The sequence below is a fragment of the Puma concolor genome, chromosome A2 (genome assembly GCF_028749965.1).
Source record: "Puma concolor isolate L17-30 chromosome A2, mPumCon1.1.hap2, whole genome shotgun sequence".
Taxonomy (NCBI): Eukaryota; Metazoa; Chordata; class Mammalia; order Carnivora; family Felidae; genus Puma; species Puma concolor.
Window position 1 is genome coordinate 157,982,888 of NC_141668.1, and position 20,543 is coordinate 158,003,430.

The 20,543-nt window shown below is 51.3% G+C and overlaps 2 protein-coding genes and 1 long non-coding RNA gene across 5 annotated transcripts; 1 reads left to right on the forward strand and 2 right to left on the reverse strand.

Annotated features, from left to right (window-relative positions):
- Positions 1–1,383: 1,383 nt before the first annotated feature.
- Positions 1,384–4,901, reverse strand: UBA52 (ubiquitin A-52 residue ribosomal protein fusion product 1). Of its 3 annotated transcripts, none has more exons than XM_025916249.2 (5): positions 4,762–4,901; positions 3,571–3,684; positions 3,213–3,299; positions 1,677–1,779; positions 1,384–1,580 (listed from the first exon to the last, which is right to left on the reverse strand). In XM_025916249.2, exons 2-5 carry the CDS (start codon positions 3,671–3,673, stop codon positions 1,487–1,489), a joined length of 387 nt encoding a protein of 128 aa, XP_025772034.1. In that variant the 5' UTR covers positions 3,674–3,684; positions 4,762–4,901; the 3' UTR covers positions 1,384–1,486. The 3 variants fall into 3 exon arrangements, with proteins under 3 accessions (XP_025772034.1, XP_025772035.1, XP_025772036.1); XM_025916250.2 differs by having other exon boundaries at positions 3,571–3,681; positions 4,762–4,899; XM_025916251.2 differs by having other exon boundaries at positions 4,667–4,796.
- Positions 4,902–4,912: 11 nt separating this feature from the next.
- Positions 4,913–8,559, forward strand: LOC147583649 (uncharacterized). Its single transcript, XR_015248448.1, has 2 exons — positions 4,913–5,036; positions 5,497–8,559. It is a non-coding gene; the product is annotated as an uncharacterized LOC147583649 (long non-coding RNA).
- KXD1 (KxDL motif containing 1) lies at positions 5,513–13,360 on the reverse strand. The gene is made up of 5 exons (XM_025916028.2): positions 13,204–13,360; positions 10,551–10,672; positions 9,431–9,583; positions 7,800–7,846; positions 5,513–6,855 (listed from the first exon to the last, which is right to left on the reverse strand). The coding sequence occupies exons 2-5, from the start codon at positions 10,649–10,651 to the stop codon at positions 6,626–6,628; spliced, it is 531 nt and encodes a 176-aa protein (XP_025771813.1). The 5' UTR covers positions 10,652–10,672; positions 13,204–13,360; the 3' UTR covers positions 5,513–6,625.
- Between the last annotated feature and the right edge of the window lie 7,183 nt (positions 13,361–20,543).

Consider the following 20,543-nt stretch of genomic DNA (forward strand, 5'->3'; position numbering starts at 1 on the left):
AGGATTTGATCAGAGGTTCCAATACGGGAGAGTCCAAAGGCTGGAATGCAGCTTTTTAAAAAAAATGCTTGAGGGGCGCTTGGGTGGCTTGGTCAGTTAATCACCCGACTTCGGCTCAGGTCATGATCTCACGGTCCAGGAGTTTGAGCCCCGCGTCAGGCTCTGTGCTGACCGCTCAGAGCCTGGAGCCTGTTTCAGATTGTGTCTCCCTCTCTCTCTCTGCCCCTCCCCTGTTCATGCTCTGTCTCAAAAATAAATAAACGTTAAAATTAAAAAAAAAAAAAGCATATTAAAAAATGCTTGAGGGAGAGAATCCCAAGTAGGCTCTGCTCTGTCAGCACAGAGCCCCATGTGGGGCTTGATCTCACCCATGAGATCTTGAGCAGAAACCAAGAGTCGGATGCTTAACCAACGGACTCACCCAGGAGCCCCCAGCTGTTTAACAAATCTGGCAGGTACTGTGTGCTCTCCTCAGAAAGGAGCTAGCTGAAGGGAGCCTGTGCAAAGGCCGAGTGTGGGGTAGGGGTGAGGCCAGCAGGGCTTCGTTTTAAGTGCACGGGAGGCATTGGAGCTTTCTGCTGGGGATACACGACCTTGTTTGAGCTTTGGGAAGCTTCTTTCTCCAGGGATAAGTAGATGTTGGTGGCCTAGCCTAGGAAGCAGGGGCCAGCAGTTAACAGGGTTGAAACCCATGAAACAAGAGACATTAGCCTTTAGCTGGTACTCAGATTTGAGTCACTGTCCAGGCCTGGGTTGTCACCTGACACAAAGCCCCAGTCATCTCAAGACAAATAAAAGCATGGCCTTACCGGGGCCAGTCCAGGGCACTCCGAAGCTCACCTGATTCTCAGGAGCATCAGCACAAGTTTTATAAACACCAAGGTCTGCCCCTCCAAGACTGAGGTTAGAGGGCTTAGGTGGGCCCAGGTGCTCCTCATATTCAGCCAACGGAGAACATGTTTTACACTAGGTGCAGTTTTTGTCTACCCACCCACACCTGGACACCTCCAGGGCACAGGCATGAAGTCATCCGAGTGTCTGAGTAGGGCCCAGGCAGTGACATGGCTGACCTGCAGTCTGGCAAGAGCCTGGGCTTGGGGGGGTTGGGGGAGTCTTCATTAAGGATGACAAAATGCAGACAGGCAGGTTCATGAGGGTATGTGGCAGAGGGCCGAGACTGAAACCTGTGTGCACTGTGGCTGTGAAAAACCCTGCTAGATGTGAAGGGCAGGGACCACGGCACATTTTATAGCTGAGACAATCAAAACCCAAAGGACACGGGACTCTCGAGGGCTGTGCAGAATCAAGTGATGGGAGTCCCTCCGGGCGATGCCCACAGCTCAGCCAGCTCCTCCTTGGACACACCAGCCATGCAGACACCAGTTACTGCTCCAGTCAATGAAAGGGAAACTTTATTGAGGCCCCAGGGCCTTGGGGCTTGGGCAGGAGGCCATCCTGCAGGCAAAGAAGAGCCGGTGGAGGGGCCTTATTTGACCTTCTTCTTGGGGCGCAGGTTGTTGGTGTGGCCGCACTTCTTCTTGCGGCAGTTGACTGCACGGGGGTGCAGGCGAGCATAACACCTGCAGAAGGATGAGAGAGACTGGTGAGGACACACCCCAACCCAAGCCCTCCCCACCGGGGCTAGCCACCCCCTGCCACCATCTGAGAGTACTCACTTGCGGCAGATCATCTTGTCGCAGTTGTATTTCTGGGCCAGCTGGCGGAGGGAAGGCTCAATGATGCCACCCCGCAGGCGAAGCACCAAGTGCAGGGTGGACTCTAGGAGAGGAAGGTCAAAGAGAGACAGTGACCAAGCCTGGCCCCAGCACCTCAGGTGCAGGGTAGGGCCCTCCAGAACTTCCTCAAATGAGAATCCCTTGGGTACTCTATACGTAGATGGACATACTGGCCCAGACCACCCCACACAACCTCCATCTCACTTCCCACCAGCCCAGGCTTTGGGCAGTCTGAGACTAATATATGCTAACCATAACGTGCATTGGGTTTCTCAACAGACAAGGTAATTTCTGAGGGATGTAAAGATGATCTTTCGTTTTGCTGAGAAATTAAATCTGGTTGCTACAGAAAGTGACAAGGTTCCCTTTACGATAGTGACAAAATTTCTCTTATCACATTTTTACACATATTTTTAAAGATTTTATTTTTGGGGGGGGCCCCTGGGTGGCTCAGTCGGTTAAGCGTCCAACTTTGGCCCAGGTCATGATCTCACAGTTCATGGGTTCAAGCCCCGCATTGGTCTCTGTGCTGACAGCTCGGAGCCTGAAGCCTGCTTCTGATTCTGTGTCTCCCTCTCTCTCTGCCCCTCCCCCGCTCACGCTCTATCTCTCAAAAATAAAAAATAAAAAAAAAATAAAATAAAATAAAAGATTTTATTTTTGGGGTGCCTGGGTGGCTCAGTTAAGCAACCGACTTTGACTCAGGTCATGATCTCACAGTTCATGAGTTCAAACCCCATGTTGGGCTCTGTGGACAGCTCAGAGCCTGGAACCTGCTTCAGATTCTATGTCTCCCTCTCTGCCCTTTGCCTGCTCACACGGTCTCTCTCTCCAATATAAACGTTAAAAAAAAAAATGTTTTCTTTAAGTAATCTCAACACCCAATGTGGGGTTTGAACTCACAACCCAAAGATCAAGAGTTGCGTGCTCTACTGACTGAGCCAGACTGGTATCCCTCTTAACACATTTTTAAAGAAAACAGTCTTTTAAAGAAAAAAAGGTGAGCAAGAACAAGAGAAACCACTGCCACACTTGGAAACATAAGTGGCGACCAGGAGATGCTTCCCCCAGTGAAAACATTATTTTATAAAAGACTCCTCGGGGCGCCTGGGTGGCACAGTCGGTTAAGCGTCCGACTTCAACCAGGTCACGATCTCGCGGTCCGTGAGTTCGAGCCCCGCGTCAGGCTCGGGGCCGATGGCTCAGAGCCTGGAGCCTGTTTCCGATTCTGTGTCTCCCTCTCTCTCTGCCCCTCCCCCGTTCATGCTCTGTCTCTCTCTGTCCCAAAAATAAATAAATGTTGAAAAAAATAAATAAATAAAAATAAATAAATAAAAGACTCCTCTAGCCCCATCTGATCACCTCCCCCACCCTCCCCAATGCTGCCAATGAGATCATCAAAGCCTCATCCTTGCAAAGCCTCTTCCTTGGCTCTAGGCCTCACGGGCCTCTGTCCAGCCACTCAACTCCCAGTACCTTTCTGGATATTGTAGTCTGACAGAGTGCGGCCGTCTTCCAGCTGTTTGCCCGCGAAAATCAGACGCTGCTGGTCAGGAGGGATGCCTGGGAAGAGGAAAGCTCAGACTAAGACTCTGGCAAGCACATTGCTGGCAGCTTCCCTTCTCCCCGCAGGGGTGTTCTGGCATAGCCTCCAACCTATCAAAGGGGAAACTGAGGTAGAGAGAACAAGCTGTCCTCTTAAGATCACACAAGGGAAGCACTGGCCAAGGCTGAGGTCTATACAAACCCAGCACCCATCCTGCACATGACAGTGTCTCCTCTGGGCTGAGAGGGATTGCTGCTGAACAGAACCTCTGGACTCCGCTCAACTCACCCTCCTTGTCTTGGATTTTGGCTTTGACATTCTCAATGGTGTCACTGGGCTCAACCTCGAGGGTGATGGTCTTGCCCGTTAGGGTCTTCACAAAGATCTGCATCTCTGCGACTGCTGGAGGGTGGGGAAGAGTAGGATGAAGAGGTTAAGAACTGAAGGTCTGAGCAGCTTGAGCTCAGGGGCTGGCCAGCCCTGTGCCAGTATCAACCCACAAGTACAGGCCCATCCCAGCGCCTGTTTCCTTCCACCTCTCTGAGGCTACGGCCCAAATATCCTATAATCAAGGATTGTGCTTTCCGCACCTTACCCCTGGACCCCTGTGGCAACGTGTGCTTCATGGGAGCAAAGATAGTGGTTATCCTCCTTGGGCCCAGCAAATGAAATTCTGGCAACTTTGAAGACGGAATGAGAAGTACGTAGCCGGGGCACCATTTGGTCAGGCACATTTTCTTCGAGGGTGGCCGGGAGGTCCCATCCTCCCTCCCTTCCCTACCCCTCTGTAAGCCGCATTTGCTCCACAAGCAGCCCTTCCTGCAACCCGAATGGGAATCCCGTTTTGGCAGCCGCTCCTCCCACACATTTTCCTCGGTGGCAGTTCTCTCTCTCCAACTCCAAGCTCAGACATCCGACACCCTGGCTTCCCTCTAAGTTATACCCAAACTCGCCCACACTTCTTGCCTTTGCGCCAACCCATAAACAGTGCCTGCCAAGCACGTGTCAGGTACTTGTTTACACATATTTCATCTCCCGCCCCCCCCAAAAAAAACCTTATAAGGTGGATGCTACCACCCTCTCCTGAGAAGGCAAGTAGTGAATCACCCTGTGGGAGGGGAAAAGGACTTAATATTTTCAAAAGGTTTGGCGCATTGTAGGACACCAAAAAAAAAAAAAAAAAAAAAAAAAAAAAAATGCGCTTAGTACCCCCTCCCCCTTGCCCAGAAAGTTCATCCGCGTCCCCAGGCCTCCTGGGATAGCTTGGGCCGGAGGGGCGCATAGGCTCCTCTCCCAAAGACCCGTTCGCCACCCGGGGCCCAGTCCCGGCTGGGAACCTCGGCTCCACGCGCCCAACTTAGCCGACCGGGCCGCCCTGCCGAACCTGGCCCGCGTGGACGGGTTCCGGGCTGTCCCTTCCGCCACCGGGACGCCCGCGGCCTCCCACAGCCTCCCGCCCGACCCCGGTCTGGAGCGAACCCGCAACGCCGCCGCCACCAAACCGCTCGGGAACCTCGTTGAAGAGAAAGAGGGCGACGGACCGGAAACCGCCGATTTGCCGCCGAGAGCGCCTGCGCACCGAGCACGCTGCGCGCTTGCGTCACAATCCGCGCCGCGCATCGTACCCCGCCCCGCCGCCGTATTGGGTGCTGGCTAACGAAGCCGCAGCCCCCGTGGGCGAGTGTCACCAACCCGCTTCCGGGTGCATTCCCCTGTCCTCCAGGGCACGTGAGGGGACGGCCTCACCTTTCCAGGTTGTCTCAGTTGGCTAAAAACTGCACGTAACGGTCACTCGGGGAATGCTTGTTGACAAGAGTAGAGGAGACAATTTGTGCTAAAGCGAAGGAATTAAGCAGAGGGTCAACGGGTCCGGGACTCAGGGCTCAGGACGGGAAGGTGGTAGGCGGCACAGGGGTGGGACGTGCCGAAACCCTCGGGATCCACCTGTCACCAAGGAGTTAGATATTTGAAAACTTTCTAGCCGCTGTGCCTGGAGGAAGTTCAAGGCAGCGCCTATCAGAGCAGTGAGGGAAGGTGAAGCTGATGCACTCACTCAAAATGGGGTGCGACCCAGGGTCAGTTTGGGGCCAAAGAGGACTTCTGTTAGGACCAAGGAGTCGTGGATGGCTAAACAGTGCCAGGAACGGGAAGGGTGAGGACTGAGAAGTTACGTGTAGGTTTGGCAGGGTTCCTCTTTATTTCCTTGATTAACAGGCAAAAGCACACACTCTTGGATCTAGGAAGATGTCTTTAATAACGTAATTTTTAAGTGCTTAAAAGAACTCTACAGGGAACTCTACACAGTGTCTCATGGGGAAAGGGACCCGGCCTGCCTCCCTGAGGAGTCCATCCTGAGACCGATCTGGAGAAGTTACTCAGAGAAAAGGGAACCGGCACGTGAGTACATAGGTAGTGATAGGAACTTGGGTTATTACGGTTGCTACCACTGGAGACTGCCACCAAGAGCAGCCACGTCTCTACGTCAGTGGTGCCTGGCCGTCCATATACCCCTCCTGTCTCACGTCCTGCACTTATCCCCCTTATGGCATCCTGGGCCCAAGGATGGAAGGAAGCCACCGCTAAGTACACCCTTCCCTTTTTAGTAACAGAGTCTTTTTATTGATAACTTCCCAACAGCATCTGTAAACATCGGGTACAAAAATATTCCGTTTAACTCTGTTTTCCAAGGTGGCTCAGCTTGCTCCATGGAGGTCCTGGGAGAGGCCTGCTGGGCCCTGAGGGTTCGCACCTCTGGCCAGAGAAACACAGACCTCATCAGGCTTGCAGCTGAATGGCCCACCTCCATCTTGAGCCTTCTACAACTGTCTCAGAAGCCTCCTTGACATACCAACTGGAGATAGCATTCAATACTTTTGTTGGAGGAAAGGGCAGGGAGACCAGAATTAGTAGGTACAGGGACGGGTTGGGGTGAACTGAGACATGACAGTGCTGATCCACTTTGAGGTGGTCTTGACCAGGGCATCGGGGCAGGGGCCTTCTGGCTCTGGTCTCTGGGAGCCTTTAAATGTTTAGAGCAGACCTCAAGCCTGGCTCTGGAAAAGCTCCCTTATGCCCAGCCCATAACTCCAGCTGAGCTGGTCATCCCCTGGCCTTGGCAGAGGGGTCTGCAGAAGACAGATGTTCTCAGTGAGGAGGAATTGGGAATGATAGACCCCCCCAGGAACTCCACACCCCTGGAGGGAGTCTTGTCCCCCAGGAGCCCTGGGTGACAAAACAGGGTGGCAAAGCTGTTGATCTCCAGGCAGGGTTACCTACTGCCACCTCAGACACCTGGGGAGAGCTGCCACTTCCCTGAGACCCCTCGGGGCGCCAGGGAGTAGGGTTACTCCCCCGGTGTCTCCTCATCGTCCGTCTGGCTGCGGCCATTGATGGCAGGAGAGCTGGACCGGACATGGGAAAGGTCCTCGAAGCCAGGACTGAGGGAGGGTGAGACAGTGTCAGGGCTGGTGTCACATGAGCCCGTGCTCTGTTCTGAGGTGGCAATGGTGGTCGTGGTGCTGGGTGGTATGGGATCTTCATCCTCGTCCTCCAGGAGGGATGCTTCTGGGATGTCTGGGGGAAGGAGGCCAGGAGTTGGCTTAGTCACCGTGGCGGGCACCGTGATGAGGGACTCACTGGGCCTATGACCCCTAACAGCTCCCCTGCCACCCCGTGGGGCCTAACTTGGCCCATTTTACAGAGGAGGAAACTGAGGCCCAGGCAGAGGAGAGGTTTCCCTTCAGGGTGTAAGGACCCAGGTTCTCGGGAGTCAGGCCAACACAGGCCTGAGCCTAGCTCTGCCCTCCTGTGTTGCCAGGGCCAAGCCTCTCACTACCCTTGCCTCAGCATTCTGCTCTATAAACAAAGCAGGCCTGATGATAGCATTGCCTTGTTTGGTTTTTGTTGTTTTTGAAGTAAGCACTACATTCAACAGGGGGCTTGAATTCAAACCCCAAGATCAAGAGCCGCATGCTCTACTGACTAAGGCAATCAGGTACCCTGACAGCACTGCCTTTGTGCCTATGGTTGTTAGCAGCCCTGAGGTAGGGAGATGTTGGCCCGTTTGGCAGAGGGGGTAAACTGAGAGTCAGCATAGGGGGTGCTGCACTTCCTCTGAGAAGTCACTGCTCCTTAGGGCTACAGTTTCCCCCTGTATGAAATGGGATACTCACAGCCCCCACTCTCATGGGTGGTTGCAGGTAAGAGCCTAGCTCATAGAGCTACACTACATCCACTTGGGCAAGGACTGTCATTGTTCTTATCCACATTCCCCTGTGTAACCTCCCCCAGGGAGGGGATCCTAGTCCCAGCACCTGCTCTACAGATTGCCAAGACCAGCCAAGCACCCATGCCCCTGCCCCCTGCTCCAAGTCTCTCTAGATCTACAGCCCACCAGGACCTGGGCTCAGTGTCGGCCCCTGAGGTGACCTTCCAGAAGCCAGACCTGGGGTGAGGGTGCTGGCATCCGTGGGTGCAGAGGCCAGACGTGGGGCACAGGAGCCCTGGGTGACACTTACGGCTGAAGGCCTCCGGGTGCTGCCTGGCCAGCTTCCCTTTCAGCGTCCTGCAGGGGAAGGGAAGGCATACAGGGCTGAACCTGCCAAGCAGACAGGCTGGGCCTGGTGCACGCCAGGAACCCTTGCTGCAGTTCCAGGTGGGTGGGGGATGGGAACTCCCCCCAACCCTTTACTGCTGGTCACTCTGCTCCTGGGCTGGAAGGAGGCCCATGTGCTCAGCCCTGCGGACCTCCCAGCCCTAGGATAGATGGCAGCTGCTCAGCTGTCAAGAGGTTGTGCGTGTCCTCTGTGCTGGGTCTGGCTAGGCCCTCTATCTGCAATGCCTTTCTTAGGTCTAATCCTTCCCTGCCCAGATAACCCTCCAGGAGGCTTCCTCACCCCTTCCTCAGCTGTCGCTCCTCTGGGTGACTTGTCCCATCCTGTCCCCCACCACTAGGATGACAGTGTCTGTGTGGGGGCCAGGAGTGATTATGCACACCCCAGACACTGAGTACTTGCATACATTGAACTGACGTTCACAGAGAAACGCCTCCTTCATTTTTAATCAGCTGTTTTTCCTTTCTTCCTAAAGTAATGAAGTCACCGGGGCGCCTGGGTGGCTCAGTCGGTCGAGAGCCCAGCTTCGGCTCAGGTCATGATCTCACGGTTCGTGGGTTCGAGCCCCGCATGGGGCTCTGTGCTGACAGCTCAGAGCCTGGAGCCTGCTTCGGATTCTGTGCCTCCCTCTCTCTCTCTGCCCCTCCCCCGCTCATGCTCTGTCTGTCAAAAATAAATAAGCATTAAAAAAAAAAAAAAGTAATGAAGTCACCTTTACAAAGAATAACAAAGGGGTCTTCGGGGGGTGGAGTCTCATCCTTGACTGTGGTGACCCAGTCCCCACCAGAAGCACCACCGTTGCTGGGTCCCCACCCACGAGGCAACTGGGCAGACACAACTATCCCCTTCCTGGGTGATACAGATATGCACAAAAGATGCCAACACTTGGGGTTCCTGCTCACCCCCAAAACCACGCCTGGGCAACCAGCCTGATGAGACACCTCAGAAAATATGTGTTTTTATACGGGATTTAATTGGCCTGTCTCATGATTTTCTGTTCCTGAGCCTGCCAGTGGGTGGGGCTGCCCCCAGGACAGAGTAAGTGGTGCTGTCAGCTGGAAATACAGCTGCAGCTCTGGCTAGTTCCAGGCCCAGGCATGTGGCCACAGTGATGCAGGCTCTGGGTGCTGCGCTGAGCATTCTACGTGCTTAGGGACCTGAACGTCATTCTTCTCTGTCCTCACAGAAAACAGCTCAGAAAAGACCCACCAAAACTGGCAATCTCAGATGCCTTTTGAGAGAAGACCTGGGCCGGGGGCTGGAGGACCAGAGACTTGCCTTTCACTGTCTGCACCTGCCTGCCTTTTGCATCCTGCATCTGGTACTACGTTGCAGTTATTGAAAGATAAATAAAATCTAAATCCAGAAACTTCAAGATTTTTTATCCCAAACTTCAGATCTTCTCAGACGCTAAGTGAGCGATGAAGCCTCAAAGAACAAATTAGCAGAATCTCTGTTTTGCAGAGTGGATGATCCTCGTTGAAGAGGGGAGAAACCTGAGGGGGAGGCAGAAGCTGGAGAGGCTGGGGACCCACCTGATCCTGCGGAAGATGCTGTCCAGGTCCCGCTTCATCTCCACCAGGGTCCTTGTGTGGTGCAGGAAGCGCTCGCTCATTTGCTGCAGGCGGGCGCTTGACAGGTTGTTGAAATTCAACAGCATCTCATTGGTCTTCTCAAAGCGGTCCAGCCTGGCAGCAAAGAGAAGGCACCAGCCCTGCAAACCATGCCCTACAAACTGATCGTGCTAGGCCCTTTCCTGCTTCGTGACCTTTGCATGTGTTGTTTCCTTGCCATGTAGAACTCTACCTGCTGTTTGAGCCATCTAGCGAACTCCTACTCAACCTTCAAAACCCTACCCAAGTACATCCTTCTCATGTATAAACCCTCTCTCAAGCAGACTCTGACTCCCCTGAGTCCCCAGATCCAGGTTATTCCCCTGGCCCAGCCCTGACACCATGGGGCCATGGTGTGTGTCTGGTTTTGTCTCCCCTCATTCTGGGAGTTCACCAGGCCAGGCCTAAATCTGACCCAGACAAACCCAGTACCCCTGTCACAGGTGGAGAGAAATGGAAGGGTATCAGGTCGCTGCTGTGTCATAAATGGAAGGAAGAGCCTTTGGCTTAAATACACAAAAATAAAGCCACAGGAGGCTGTGCTTCCATCCCAAGATTGTGTAAGCCTCTCTTCCCCACAGAGCAGGCTGGAATCAGTCACAGTGGTCACAGTGCCAAGCCCTTAAGGAGGGCAAAGGTGTTGACAGCCCCTCCGAAAGACCACAGGTCCTCTGCAGAGACAGCCTGGGCTGTGAGAGACTAGATTCCCAACAGGAGATTAGCTCACTGGCTTCCTTAAATCCCCTCCCGCAGCCCCTTCCTATTCCCCCAACAGCCCACCCCGGGCCTTGGGATAGGAGCTGCTACAGCCCCTGCCAAGCCATCCACAGCTGCGAAACCATCCCAAAGCCCTGCTTCCTGTGCCAAGGCCTCGCCTCCAGGCCAGGAAGGAATTTACTTTGGAGCCAGCCGGCAGATTTGCTCATTTCCTTCATTTTATCACCAGTGTGGGCCCAGGGTAAGGGCAGACAGGGAAAGAATGCTGGCCAGCGAGTGGATTCCTTCCCACGCCTGGGGCCCACAGCCCTTGGCTACCACTCACATGTTCTTCTGAGCCAGGATGATAGCATTGACGTCGTCTGTATTCACCATGCTTAGGATGCGGCTGCAGAAGACCCTCGAGGCCGAGTCCGGAGGGTCCATCTCTTCCTCCTCCTCCGCTGCCTAAAACAGGCAAGGTGAAAGAGTCTTCAGTCTGCACTAGGCAGTGGGGTTGCTGGGACAGAAAGGAGGGGCTGGGAACGCGGGCCATGAGTTGGTCATGCCACCTGAGCCTCAGCTTTGTCATCCTGAGAATCCAGGGGTGTTGGGAGGACATATTTGTAAATTGCACCCAAGCACATCAGAATCCCATCACCCACCGACCTCTATGGCCCCCACTCTCCATGTGCCCAAGGCCACGGCCACCTTCCACCTGCATAGATTTGCCAGCCTCTTCCTACATCCCCCCAACTTTGCTCATCCCACCATAGGGCTTTTGCACCTGCCGTCCTCACATACATGACTGCCCCCTCAAATCATCACCACCTCCAGTATCTTTTCTCCTGTGATGACTGCCCCTCCTCTCGACTCTGATCACTTTTATAAGCACTTCGCCTTATTTTATTCATCGACTCATCTCTTCCTGAAATTATCTTAGTAATCATTTGACTTTTTTGTCCGTCGCTACCAAAGCAACGTCAGCTTCAAGAGAGCAAAGGCCTCCAGAGCCCAGCCCAGAAACCGGTTCACAGCAAGGGGTCACCAGAACTTAGCTTGGTGGAGGCAACCAGAGGCTTTCAAACTCCGCTCTGACTCTAGGGTTTTATTAGCAAATTAAAGCCAAGAATTTCAGCCAAGCTACGGGCCCCAGCGACCCAGATGGCTGTGTGGCTAGGTAGATGACCATCGTGGCAGGTGGGGGGCCTCCTGGACCCTGCCAGGGCAGGAAGGGCCACAGGTTCGGCACTCACCCTCAGGGGCGGGGGTGTCAGGTAAAACCCAGAATCTTGACATAGCTTGGCTCTGGGGTCCACGTATTTAACTGCTGACAGAAAGGCCCATTTGCAATTGGTTGAGATTCACATGCAGAATCACAAAGGGCTTTCAGAGCCCTTAATCCACTCTCCTCTTTATTGAGCACTTACTGTATGCTAACCAATGCACTAACTTTATACACCGGGAACTGTTACCCTTACTTACACATTAGGAAAACGGAGACTCAGAAACTGAGAAACTGGACCATTGTCACATATTCAGTAAACCCGAGTCATAACTCAAATGCCCAGTCTGCAGGACCCACGAGTGTGAATCTGAACGGGTGTTCAGTATCCACCTCTGCCAGGACAGCGCCTTCTTACAGTAACTGACTACTACCAGACTTCTGAATTTTTCCAGGAAAAAAAAAAAAAACCCTCAGAAATGTGGACTTTTATGTGTGTGTAAAATCACCTCATTTACAAATGTTAACAGCTAATACTTTTCTTCCCTCAAACACCATGGAGGCCAAGACTTATCTATTTGCAGCCCCTACATGCCTTCTGGAAATAAGCTGCCACACCTGGTGAAATCCGCCCCCCCCCCCACCAGATAATCACTAGGTTTATTGAATTCCTACTATGTGCCAGGTACCAACACCCACAGTATCCACTATCCACGTTTCCAAAGAAGCATAATCATGTATAATGAGGACACTTGGGCCCAAAGGGCAGAGTCGTGTGGCAGGAAGCCCACAGCTAGTGCTTGGCAGGGCACAAGATTTGGACCTGTGTAAAATGGTTCTGCTTCAAGGGGCTCTTTCCAGTCTCTGGCTCCCAGATGTGAGGGCTGATTCAAGGCACGCTCCCCTGCCTCAGGAAAACTTCCCTAACAGCTAGTCTGGCCCACAGAGTAGAAATGACCTAGCACGGGCTCTGGTCTCTGCTCCAAATATTACTTATGAGGGAAATACGCAGAAAAGGAGGCTGTGTGACCTTGGGAGGGTCACCGCACCTCCCTGAGTTTTCTCATCCAGACAATGGGAGTAATAAAGAATCAGAATCTCACAGCGCTGTCTGTGATAGTGATAACGAGCTGGGTTCGGAGCAGGCTGCTTCTCCATGGGGAGTATGAAGTCCTAGGGCGGGGCCAGGGAATCAGCATTGTAGCCAGGGGCTCCCTGGTCCTTCCAAGAACAGGAGCCAACACTTGTACAGCACTTCATTTTATCCCCAGTCATCCCTATGAAGCAAACACTATCATCTCCAAGGGCAACTAAGGCTCACAGGGGTTGGCTCAGTTACCCAAGGTCACACGGCAAGGTGGAGGAGCCACGATTCCACCCAGTATTTAACAGAATTTAATTTGGCGGCCCAAGCTTAGCAAAACCCGCAAGAGAGGCGGGACTCGCCTATCCCCTCACGCCCCGCCCCTGCAAAGCGGGGAAACTGAGGCCCAAAGACTGCAACGCCCGGTTCCGGGTGACACTGCAGACTGAACACAAGCAGCCCTGGCTCCGGCGCCCTGGCTCCGGAATCGGCCCGTGGCGCCGCCGGCGCACACATTGCGCGGACGGGGAAACTGAGGCCTGTAGGCAGGGGGAGTGCCCAGATGTGGCCAGCGGCGCGCCCCACCCCGCAACAGCCCGGGGGCCGCGCCCGACCCGGCCCGGCTCCCCAGCGGCCCCGGCATTCCCAGCCCCACCCCGAACTCGGCCCCGGCGTCGGTGGCAGCAGCACCTGCACATCTGGCGGCCTTGCTCGCGCTTCCGGGATGGCGCCCGTGCCGCCACGACGTCACCACGCAACACGCGTGCAACCGCGCGTATAGGCGACGTGCCCGGAGCCGATATGCGTGCTAGGAGTCGCGGCAGGAAGGGGCGGGGCTTAGGCGCTGCTACAGTTGGCAAGTGCGTCACAACGAATAGCCAATCAAGCCGTCCCTCTGACGCCTGCGTAGTTTCCAAGGCCCGAGATGCCCAGCAGCCGGAAGGGGTTGGGGGTGTCTAAAAGGCGTCCTACTTTGTAGGTGTTGAGATTGAAGTTGAGCGGCAGGGACTCCCTCAAAGTCATGCGATGCTCAGGTGGCCTGTAGTTGACCCAGACCCAGGCATCCTGCTTCCTAGGTGGGAAATCAGATTCATTCAGTTCAAAAATCCCTGCTCTGCTTTTGGTGACCTTTTTCTGGTCCAGGATCCCACATTATGTTTAAGTGTATCTCCTTAGTCTCCACTCTGGGACAGTTCCTCAGTCTTTCCTAATCATTTATGACCTTAGTATTTTTGAAGAGTGCTGATTTTCTAGACTACTCATCAATATGGGTTTGTCCAATATTTCCTCATAATTAGACTGAAGTTTCTCACTTTGGGCAGGATTCCCGCAGAAGCGATGTTATAGCCGTCTCGATGCGTCGTGTCTGGCGTCACAGGATATTGATGTGTCTCACTACTGGTGATGTTGACTTTGCTTACTTGCTTAAGCAATGTCTGTCAGTTTCTCAACTGTTAAGTTACCATTTTTCTCTTTGCAATAAGTATCTTACGGGGAGATACACAGCGCAAATACCCTAATGCTTTTTTTTTTAAATATATTTTCACCCACTAGTTTTTGCACCCATCTATGGCTCTTGCCAGCAACAATTACTATGGTTATTTTCTACTTACTAGTTTAATTATTATTTGGAATTCTATTGTAAACAAGAGCTGCCCATTCTTCACTAGTTATGCACTTATTCGAGTATTTATATATTTATTATTTGGGGGGGGCGGCGCCTGGGTGGCTCAGTTGGTTAGGCATCTGACTCTTGACTTCAGCTCGGGTCATGATCTTGCAGCTGGTGAGTTCAATCCCTGCATAGGGCTCTGCCTTGACAGTGCACAGCCTGCTTGGGATTCTCTCTCTCCTCTCTCTGCCTCTCTTTCTCTCTCAAGGTAAATAACTAAACTTTAAAAAAGAAAAAAAAAGATTTTAGGGGCGCCTGGGTTGCTCACTAGGTTGTGTCCGACTTCAGCTCAGGTTATGATCTCAGGGCTCATGAGTTCGAGCCTAGCATCAGGCTCTGTGCTGACAGCTCAGAGCCTGGAGCCTGCTTCAAATTCTGTGTCTTCCTCTCTCTCTGCCCCTCCCCCTGCTCAGGTTCTCTCTAAAATGAATAAATGTTTAAAAAAATTTTTTTTAAAGATTTTATTTTTAAGTAATCTCCACACCCAACACAGGGCTTGAACTTACAACCCCAAGCTCAAGAGTCACATGTTCCACCAACTGAGCCAACCAGGCACCCCCATTTATTCATGTATTTATATCACCATGAACTCATGACTATTTATTCTATTCTGTGGGTTACAATTAATTTCTTTTTTCTTTCTTTTTTTTTTTTAAGTAGGCACACAGCCAATGTGGGACTTGAACTCATGACCCTGAAATCAAGAGTCACATGCTCCACTGACTGAGCCAGCCAGGTGCCCCTATAATTAATTTCTATTATTTACTTTGCTGCTCCTTTGTAACTTCTATGTTCTTTTAATGTCTCCCATCTTTCTCTGAGCACTTCCTTACTTTAGTACAAGATGTTCCATGCCATTTCTCTAGGGATCCTGGTTCCTTTTCTTGCAGAATGGTATTGAGAAACCAAGATCTGGGTGCTAGGTGTGTGCTCACTGCTATTGGAGTATCATTGCTCAAAGACCCCCTCAGCAATAAGAGTTAGGAGATATATATGCTAACCAATGCATTTACATTTATATTTCCTTCTATATCTGTCTCCTTTTTAATATACTGAAAACCATGAATTCACTCACACTGGTACAAAGATGCACTTTAAGTGAGATAATTCAAGTTAAATGCATGAACAAAACAGGGCAAATAGTACTGGCTCAATAAACGTTAGCAATTAATTATCGCTAATTACTGAAGTCTTATGTCTATTGTTACACATTATAGATCTAATTTTTCTAGGTCTCAGTTTGTTAACTGTGAGTGATCATAGCATCTGCCTCTTAAGGTTGTTGAAACCTTGGAAGATACATACATGCCTTTGGGTACATAAAAGACTCTTTCAGAGCCCTGAATTTGGACATATCTGAGTTCTAATTCCAGCTCTGTCACATCCTAGCTGAGTGGACTTGGGCAAATGGCTTAACCTTGTAAAATCATACAGATTACTTCCTTACAATAAGGCTGGGCCCACTATAAGCCCTCAGTAAACTGACGGCAAACTTTTTACTCCCACATTCTGCTGCCTTCATTCCCTGAAAAGTTAATGAGGATCAGGATTCTTATATATTTAGTTCAGCAGTTTTCAAAATTGTTCAGTAAACCCTCTAGGTACTTCCTCTGGGTGTGGCCCATATTCTAGAGATCCAGAGAGTATTCAATCCCTGCCTAGCCCTGGAGGATGAAAGGAGACAGTATCTGACACAGACAATGCCAATACCAAGGAGGATAATGCAGGACTATAGAGAGGAGAGACTTAAACTTGGAGGAACCTGAGGAGTGCGGTATGAGGACTCATTCGGGGGCAAGGAAGCAGGGACGTCTGGATGGGGTTTTGAGATAAGATTAGGAGTTTTCTAGGTGTTGACAATCGTTCAGGGCTGAGAGAATCACAGAGTGTAGATTTGATTTCTGTAAGAACTGTGGAGTTCTGTGAGCCAGGCAGCAACCAGTACTAAGAGAAGAGCCTGGGTTGGGGATGCTGAGAACCATGGCTCTGTCTGCAGGCTGCAGCAGAAAAGGCCCAGGCTGGAGAAACCAACCTTTTTAATGGGTACCTTGGGCTCTGTTGGAAGCCAGGAAACCTTTATGAGGGTACTGGCAGGGGTAGAAGCTACAAGTCAAGGCTAAAAGGGACTTGGTTGGCCCCAAATGTTCGGTGCACAGTGGATCAGAGACAAGAAAATATTTAACCCCTGTGTGTGTCCGAGGGAGAGGGTGAAAAGTGATGAGAACAGTCAGTCCAGTGATGGGGACATTGTTGAGGGGATGCCACAGTCTAGGGACTGGAAGCGTCTCTCTGCCACTTTTTTAGTTTTATTTCCTACTTCGTGCTTATCACAGCTGCAATTAGATACTTACTTGCATCATTGTGCAATATCCAGCTCCGGAGGTGGAATAGAAACTCAACAGGGGAAGAGACCTGGCCTATATTGTTTTTCATCCCTATGACCTTGAACAAGGTAATTACTGTCTCTGTGCCTCAGTTTCCCCATCTGTAAGACGAAGATAGTCTTACCAAAAAAACATGCATCCAATCCTAAGAAAGGCCATAAAGGAAAGACAAAAGGAGCACAGAGCAGGTGGGTCAGAGAGAAAACACACAGGAAGTCAAATTTAAGTCCAAAAAGGTCTATAATTACATTGAATGTAAATAGGCCAAATGCCCCAGTTAAAAGACAAAGACAGGCAGACTAGATCAAAAAGCAAAACCCAATTCTGTGCTGCTTATAAGAGACACATGTACAACATAAGCATACAGAAAGGTGAAAGGTAAAGGTTAGAAAAGGATGGAGCATTTAAAAACTGAGCCAATGGAGTGCCTGGGTGGCTCGGTTGGTTAAGTGTCTGACTTCAGGCTCAGGTCATGATCTCAGGGTTCGTGGGTTCGAGCCCTGCATTGGGCTCTGTGTCTCCCTCTCTCTCTCTGCCCCTCCCCTGCTTGTGCTCTGTCTCTCTCTCAAAAATAAATAAACATTAAAAAAAATTTTAATGAGCCAATAAAAAAAAAAAAGAGGGGCTCTGGGTGGCTCAATCAGTTAAGCATCTGACTCTTGATCTCTGCTCAGGTCACAATCTCACAGTTCTTGAGATCAAGCCCTGCGTCGGTCTCTGTGCTGACAGCATAGAGACTGTTTGGGTTTCTCTCTCTCTCTCTCTCTCTCTCTCTCTCTTCCTCTCTCTCTGTCCCTACCCTCCCACTTCTCTCTCTCTCTCAAAATAAATAAATAACCTTAAAAAAAAAAAAAGAGCTGGAGGCACCCAGGTGCCTTAGTCAGTTAAGAGTCCGACTACTGATGTCAGCTTAGGTCTTGATCTCAGGGTCATGAGTTCAAGCCTCGCATTGAGCTCCACGCTGGGTGTGAAGCCTACTTTAAACAAACAAACAAAAATTAAAAGTGAACCAAAAGAGAACAAGCGTGCCATCTTAATATCAGACAAAGCCCACTCTAAGGCAAGAAGCATTGAGATAAAGAGGGGCACATCATAACAATAAAAAGTCCAGTTCACCAGGAAACTGACATTGCAACATGATGCAGTACATGACACTGGCCTCCAAATATCAGGGTATGTATTTGTCTCATAAGGCTGATGTGAGGATTAAATACATGTAAAGTGTTTGCCTTCACCTGTGCTGTCAGCCATTATTATTGTTATTGTATCAGTTGCTGTTCTCAGTTTATATTTAACTTAGCTGTTTATTCATTAGTCTCGTTGTGGTTTTTTTTTTTTTTTATAACGTTTATTTATTTTTGAGACAGGGAGAGACAGAGCATGAACGGGGGAGGGTCAGAGAGAGAGGGAGACACAGAATCCGAAACAGGCTCCAGGCTCTGAGCTGTCAGCACAGAGCCCGACATGGGGCTCGAACTCATGGACCGCGAGATCATGACCTGAGCCGAAGTCGGATGCCTAACCGACTGAGCCACCCAGGCGCCCCTGCGTTTTTTAAAATTTGAGACAGAGTGTGTGCTCACAGGAGAGGGGCAGAGAGAGAGAGGGAGAGAATCCCTAGCAGGCTCCACACTGTTAGCGCAGAGCCTGATGTGGGGCTCGATGTCATGAACCGTGAGATTATGACCTGAGTGGAAATCAAGAGTTGGTTGATTAACTCACTGAGCCACCCAGGCACCCCTCGTTGTTTATTTATTTATTAAAAAAAAATTTTTTTTAATGTTTATTTTTAAGAGAGAGGGGCGCCTGGGTGGCGCAGTCGGTTAAGCGTCCGACTTCAACCAGGTCACGATCTCGCGGTCGGTGACTTCGAGCCCCGCGTCAGGCTCTGGGCTGATGGCTCAGAGCCTGGAGCCTGTTTCCGATTCTGTGTCTCCCTCTCTCTCTGCCCCTCCCCCGTTCATGCTCTGTCTCTCTCTGTCCCAAAAATAAATAAACGTTGAAAAAAAAATTAAAAAAAAAAAAGAGAGAAACAGAAACAGAGTGTGAGCGGGGGAGGGGCAGAGAGGGAGACACAGAATCCAAAGCAGGCTCCAGGCTCTGAGCCGTCAACACAGAGCCGGAGGCAGGGCTGGAACTTGTGAACATCGAGAGATCATGACCTGAGCTAAAGTCAGACGCTCAACCGATTGAACCACCCAGGTGCCCCACCCCTCATTGTTTATTACAGTTCTTCCAGCCTTTAAAAAAAATTTTTTTTCAACGTTTATTTATTTTCGGGACAGAGAGAGACAGAGCATGAACGGGGGAGGGGCAGAGAGAGAGGGAGACACAGAATCGGAACCAGGCTCCAGGCTCTGAGCCATCAGCCCAGAGCCTGACGCGGGGCTCGAACTCACGGACCACGAGATCGTGACCTGGCTGAAGTCGGACGCTTAACCGACTGCGCCACCCAGGCGCCCCTCTTCCAGCCTTTATAACAGAGGTGAAGCTGGATGGGTAAGAGACTCCATTGGGCAGATGAAAACACTGAGGTTCAGAGATGGACAGGGAAAAGTCCAAGTCCCTCAAAACCACCACTGGCCCAGAGTTTATTTGATGTTCTTTCCCAGGAAATTTCTTACATATCCTCACTAGCCTAGCACCTCTGAGGCTGGCTAGCCTGCCTTCCTTCCAACCACAATGATTTTCCTGAATTCCCCTCACCCCCTCTCCTTTTGTGCCAGTCACTGTGTAGGCCCCAGCGCTAAAACAATGGCAAACAGTAGACAATTCCAAGGCTTTGAGAGTTTTCTAATATAGTGGGCAAGGCGGAGGTAAGTCAAATAATGGCACAGACATAAAATCAGTTAGGAAGCAGAGGTTCATCATGCTAAGAGGACAGCCAACCAGGCCTTGCCTTGGGGAGGTCAGGGAAAGCTTCCTGTAGGAGGTGACCTCGCAAGGAGCTACAATCTGACCTTAGTTACCTCCAAAAGCCAGTTACCTCCTCCAGTGTTAGCTACCTCCAATAGCCAGTGATTCATTCATTCATTCATTCATTCATTCAATTATTCATTCATCAATTGAACTCCCATAGGTGCTAGGTATTCATGGATGCGGTGGGGACAAAACAGGCAAAATTCTTTCCAGAATGGAGCAAAGCAGGATAAGAGGAGGGAAGCAAAAGATGTAAGATCGTTCTGTAAATGAGTAAACCCCGGGAAGGAAATAAAATAGAGCGAAGGAAGAGTAAGCGCCCCCCCCCCAAAAAAAACAAGATCCATAAAAATCCATCTAATCGACACTGCCACCTTCTCCCAAAGCCATGGGTACCTTATCACCCTCTAGCAGAGGGTGCAGGGAGGAGAAACTCCTTCCAGCGGACCTGGTTGCTCAGTCGCTCACCTAGCCACTAATTGAATTCCTTCTGTATGCAAAAGGCAACCTTCAGGGGATTACACAGACCACGCGAGGGTGAGGCGGGGATTCGGTGTGCTCTTGGGTGATCGCTCCCCTTCAGGACCTTGGGACCACGTTCGTAACTAGGGCTACAGGGTGGGTTATCCAGCAGTCCCAGAGCTGCCCTGATGGTCAAGACTGAGCTTTTTAAGGCAATACCTTTTAAGGCTGTCCTCCCCAAATCCCCCAAGGTGAGAGTGCGCGGATGGGTGTGTTTATCCCCATTTTGCAGATGAGCAAGATGAAGCTCAGACGGGAGCAGATTCCCGCTAGGCAGCCCGGCGCGTATTGGCGAACAGACTTGGGTCTGTAGACCCTCCGCCTGCTACCCCCGCCCCGGCCCTCTTCCCCGTCCTGGTTCTCGCCCCCGCCCCCGCCCCCGTCCGGGGTGGCGCGGCAGTCTCTGCCCCTTTAAGAACGCCCCGCGGAAACAAGCAGGAAGAGGGTGGTGCTTGCTCCCAAGACGGATGTGCGCTGGAGCCAATGGGTGCTGCAGTCGCAGCAGCGGCGACCAATGGGCGTGGTGGGGGCGG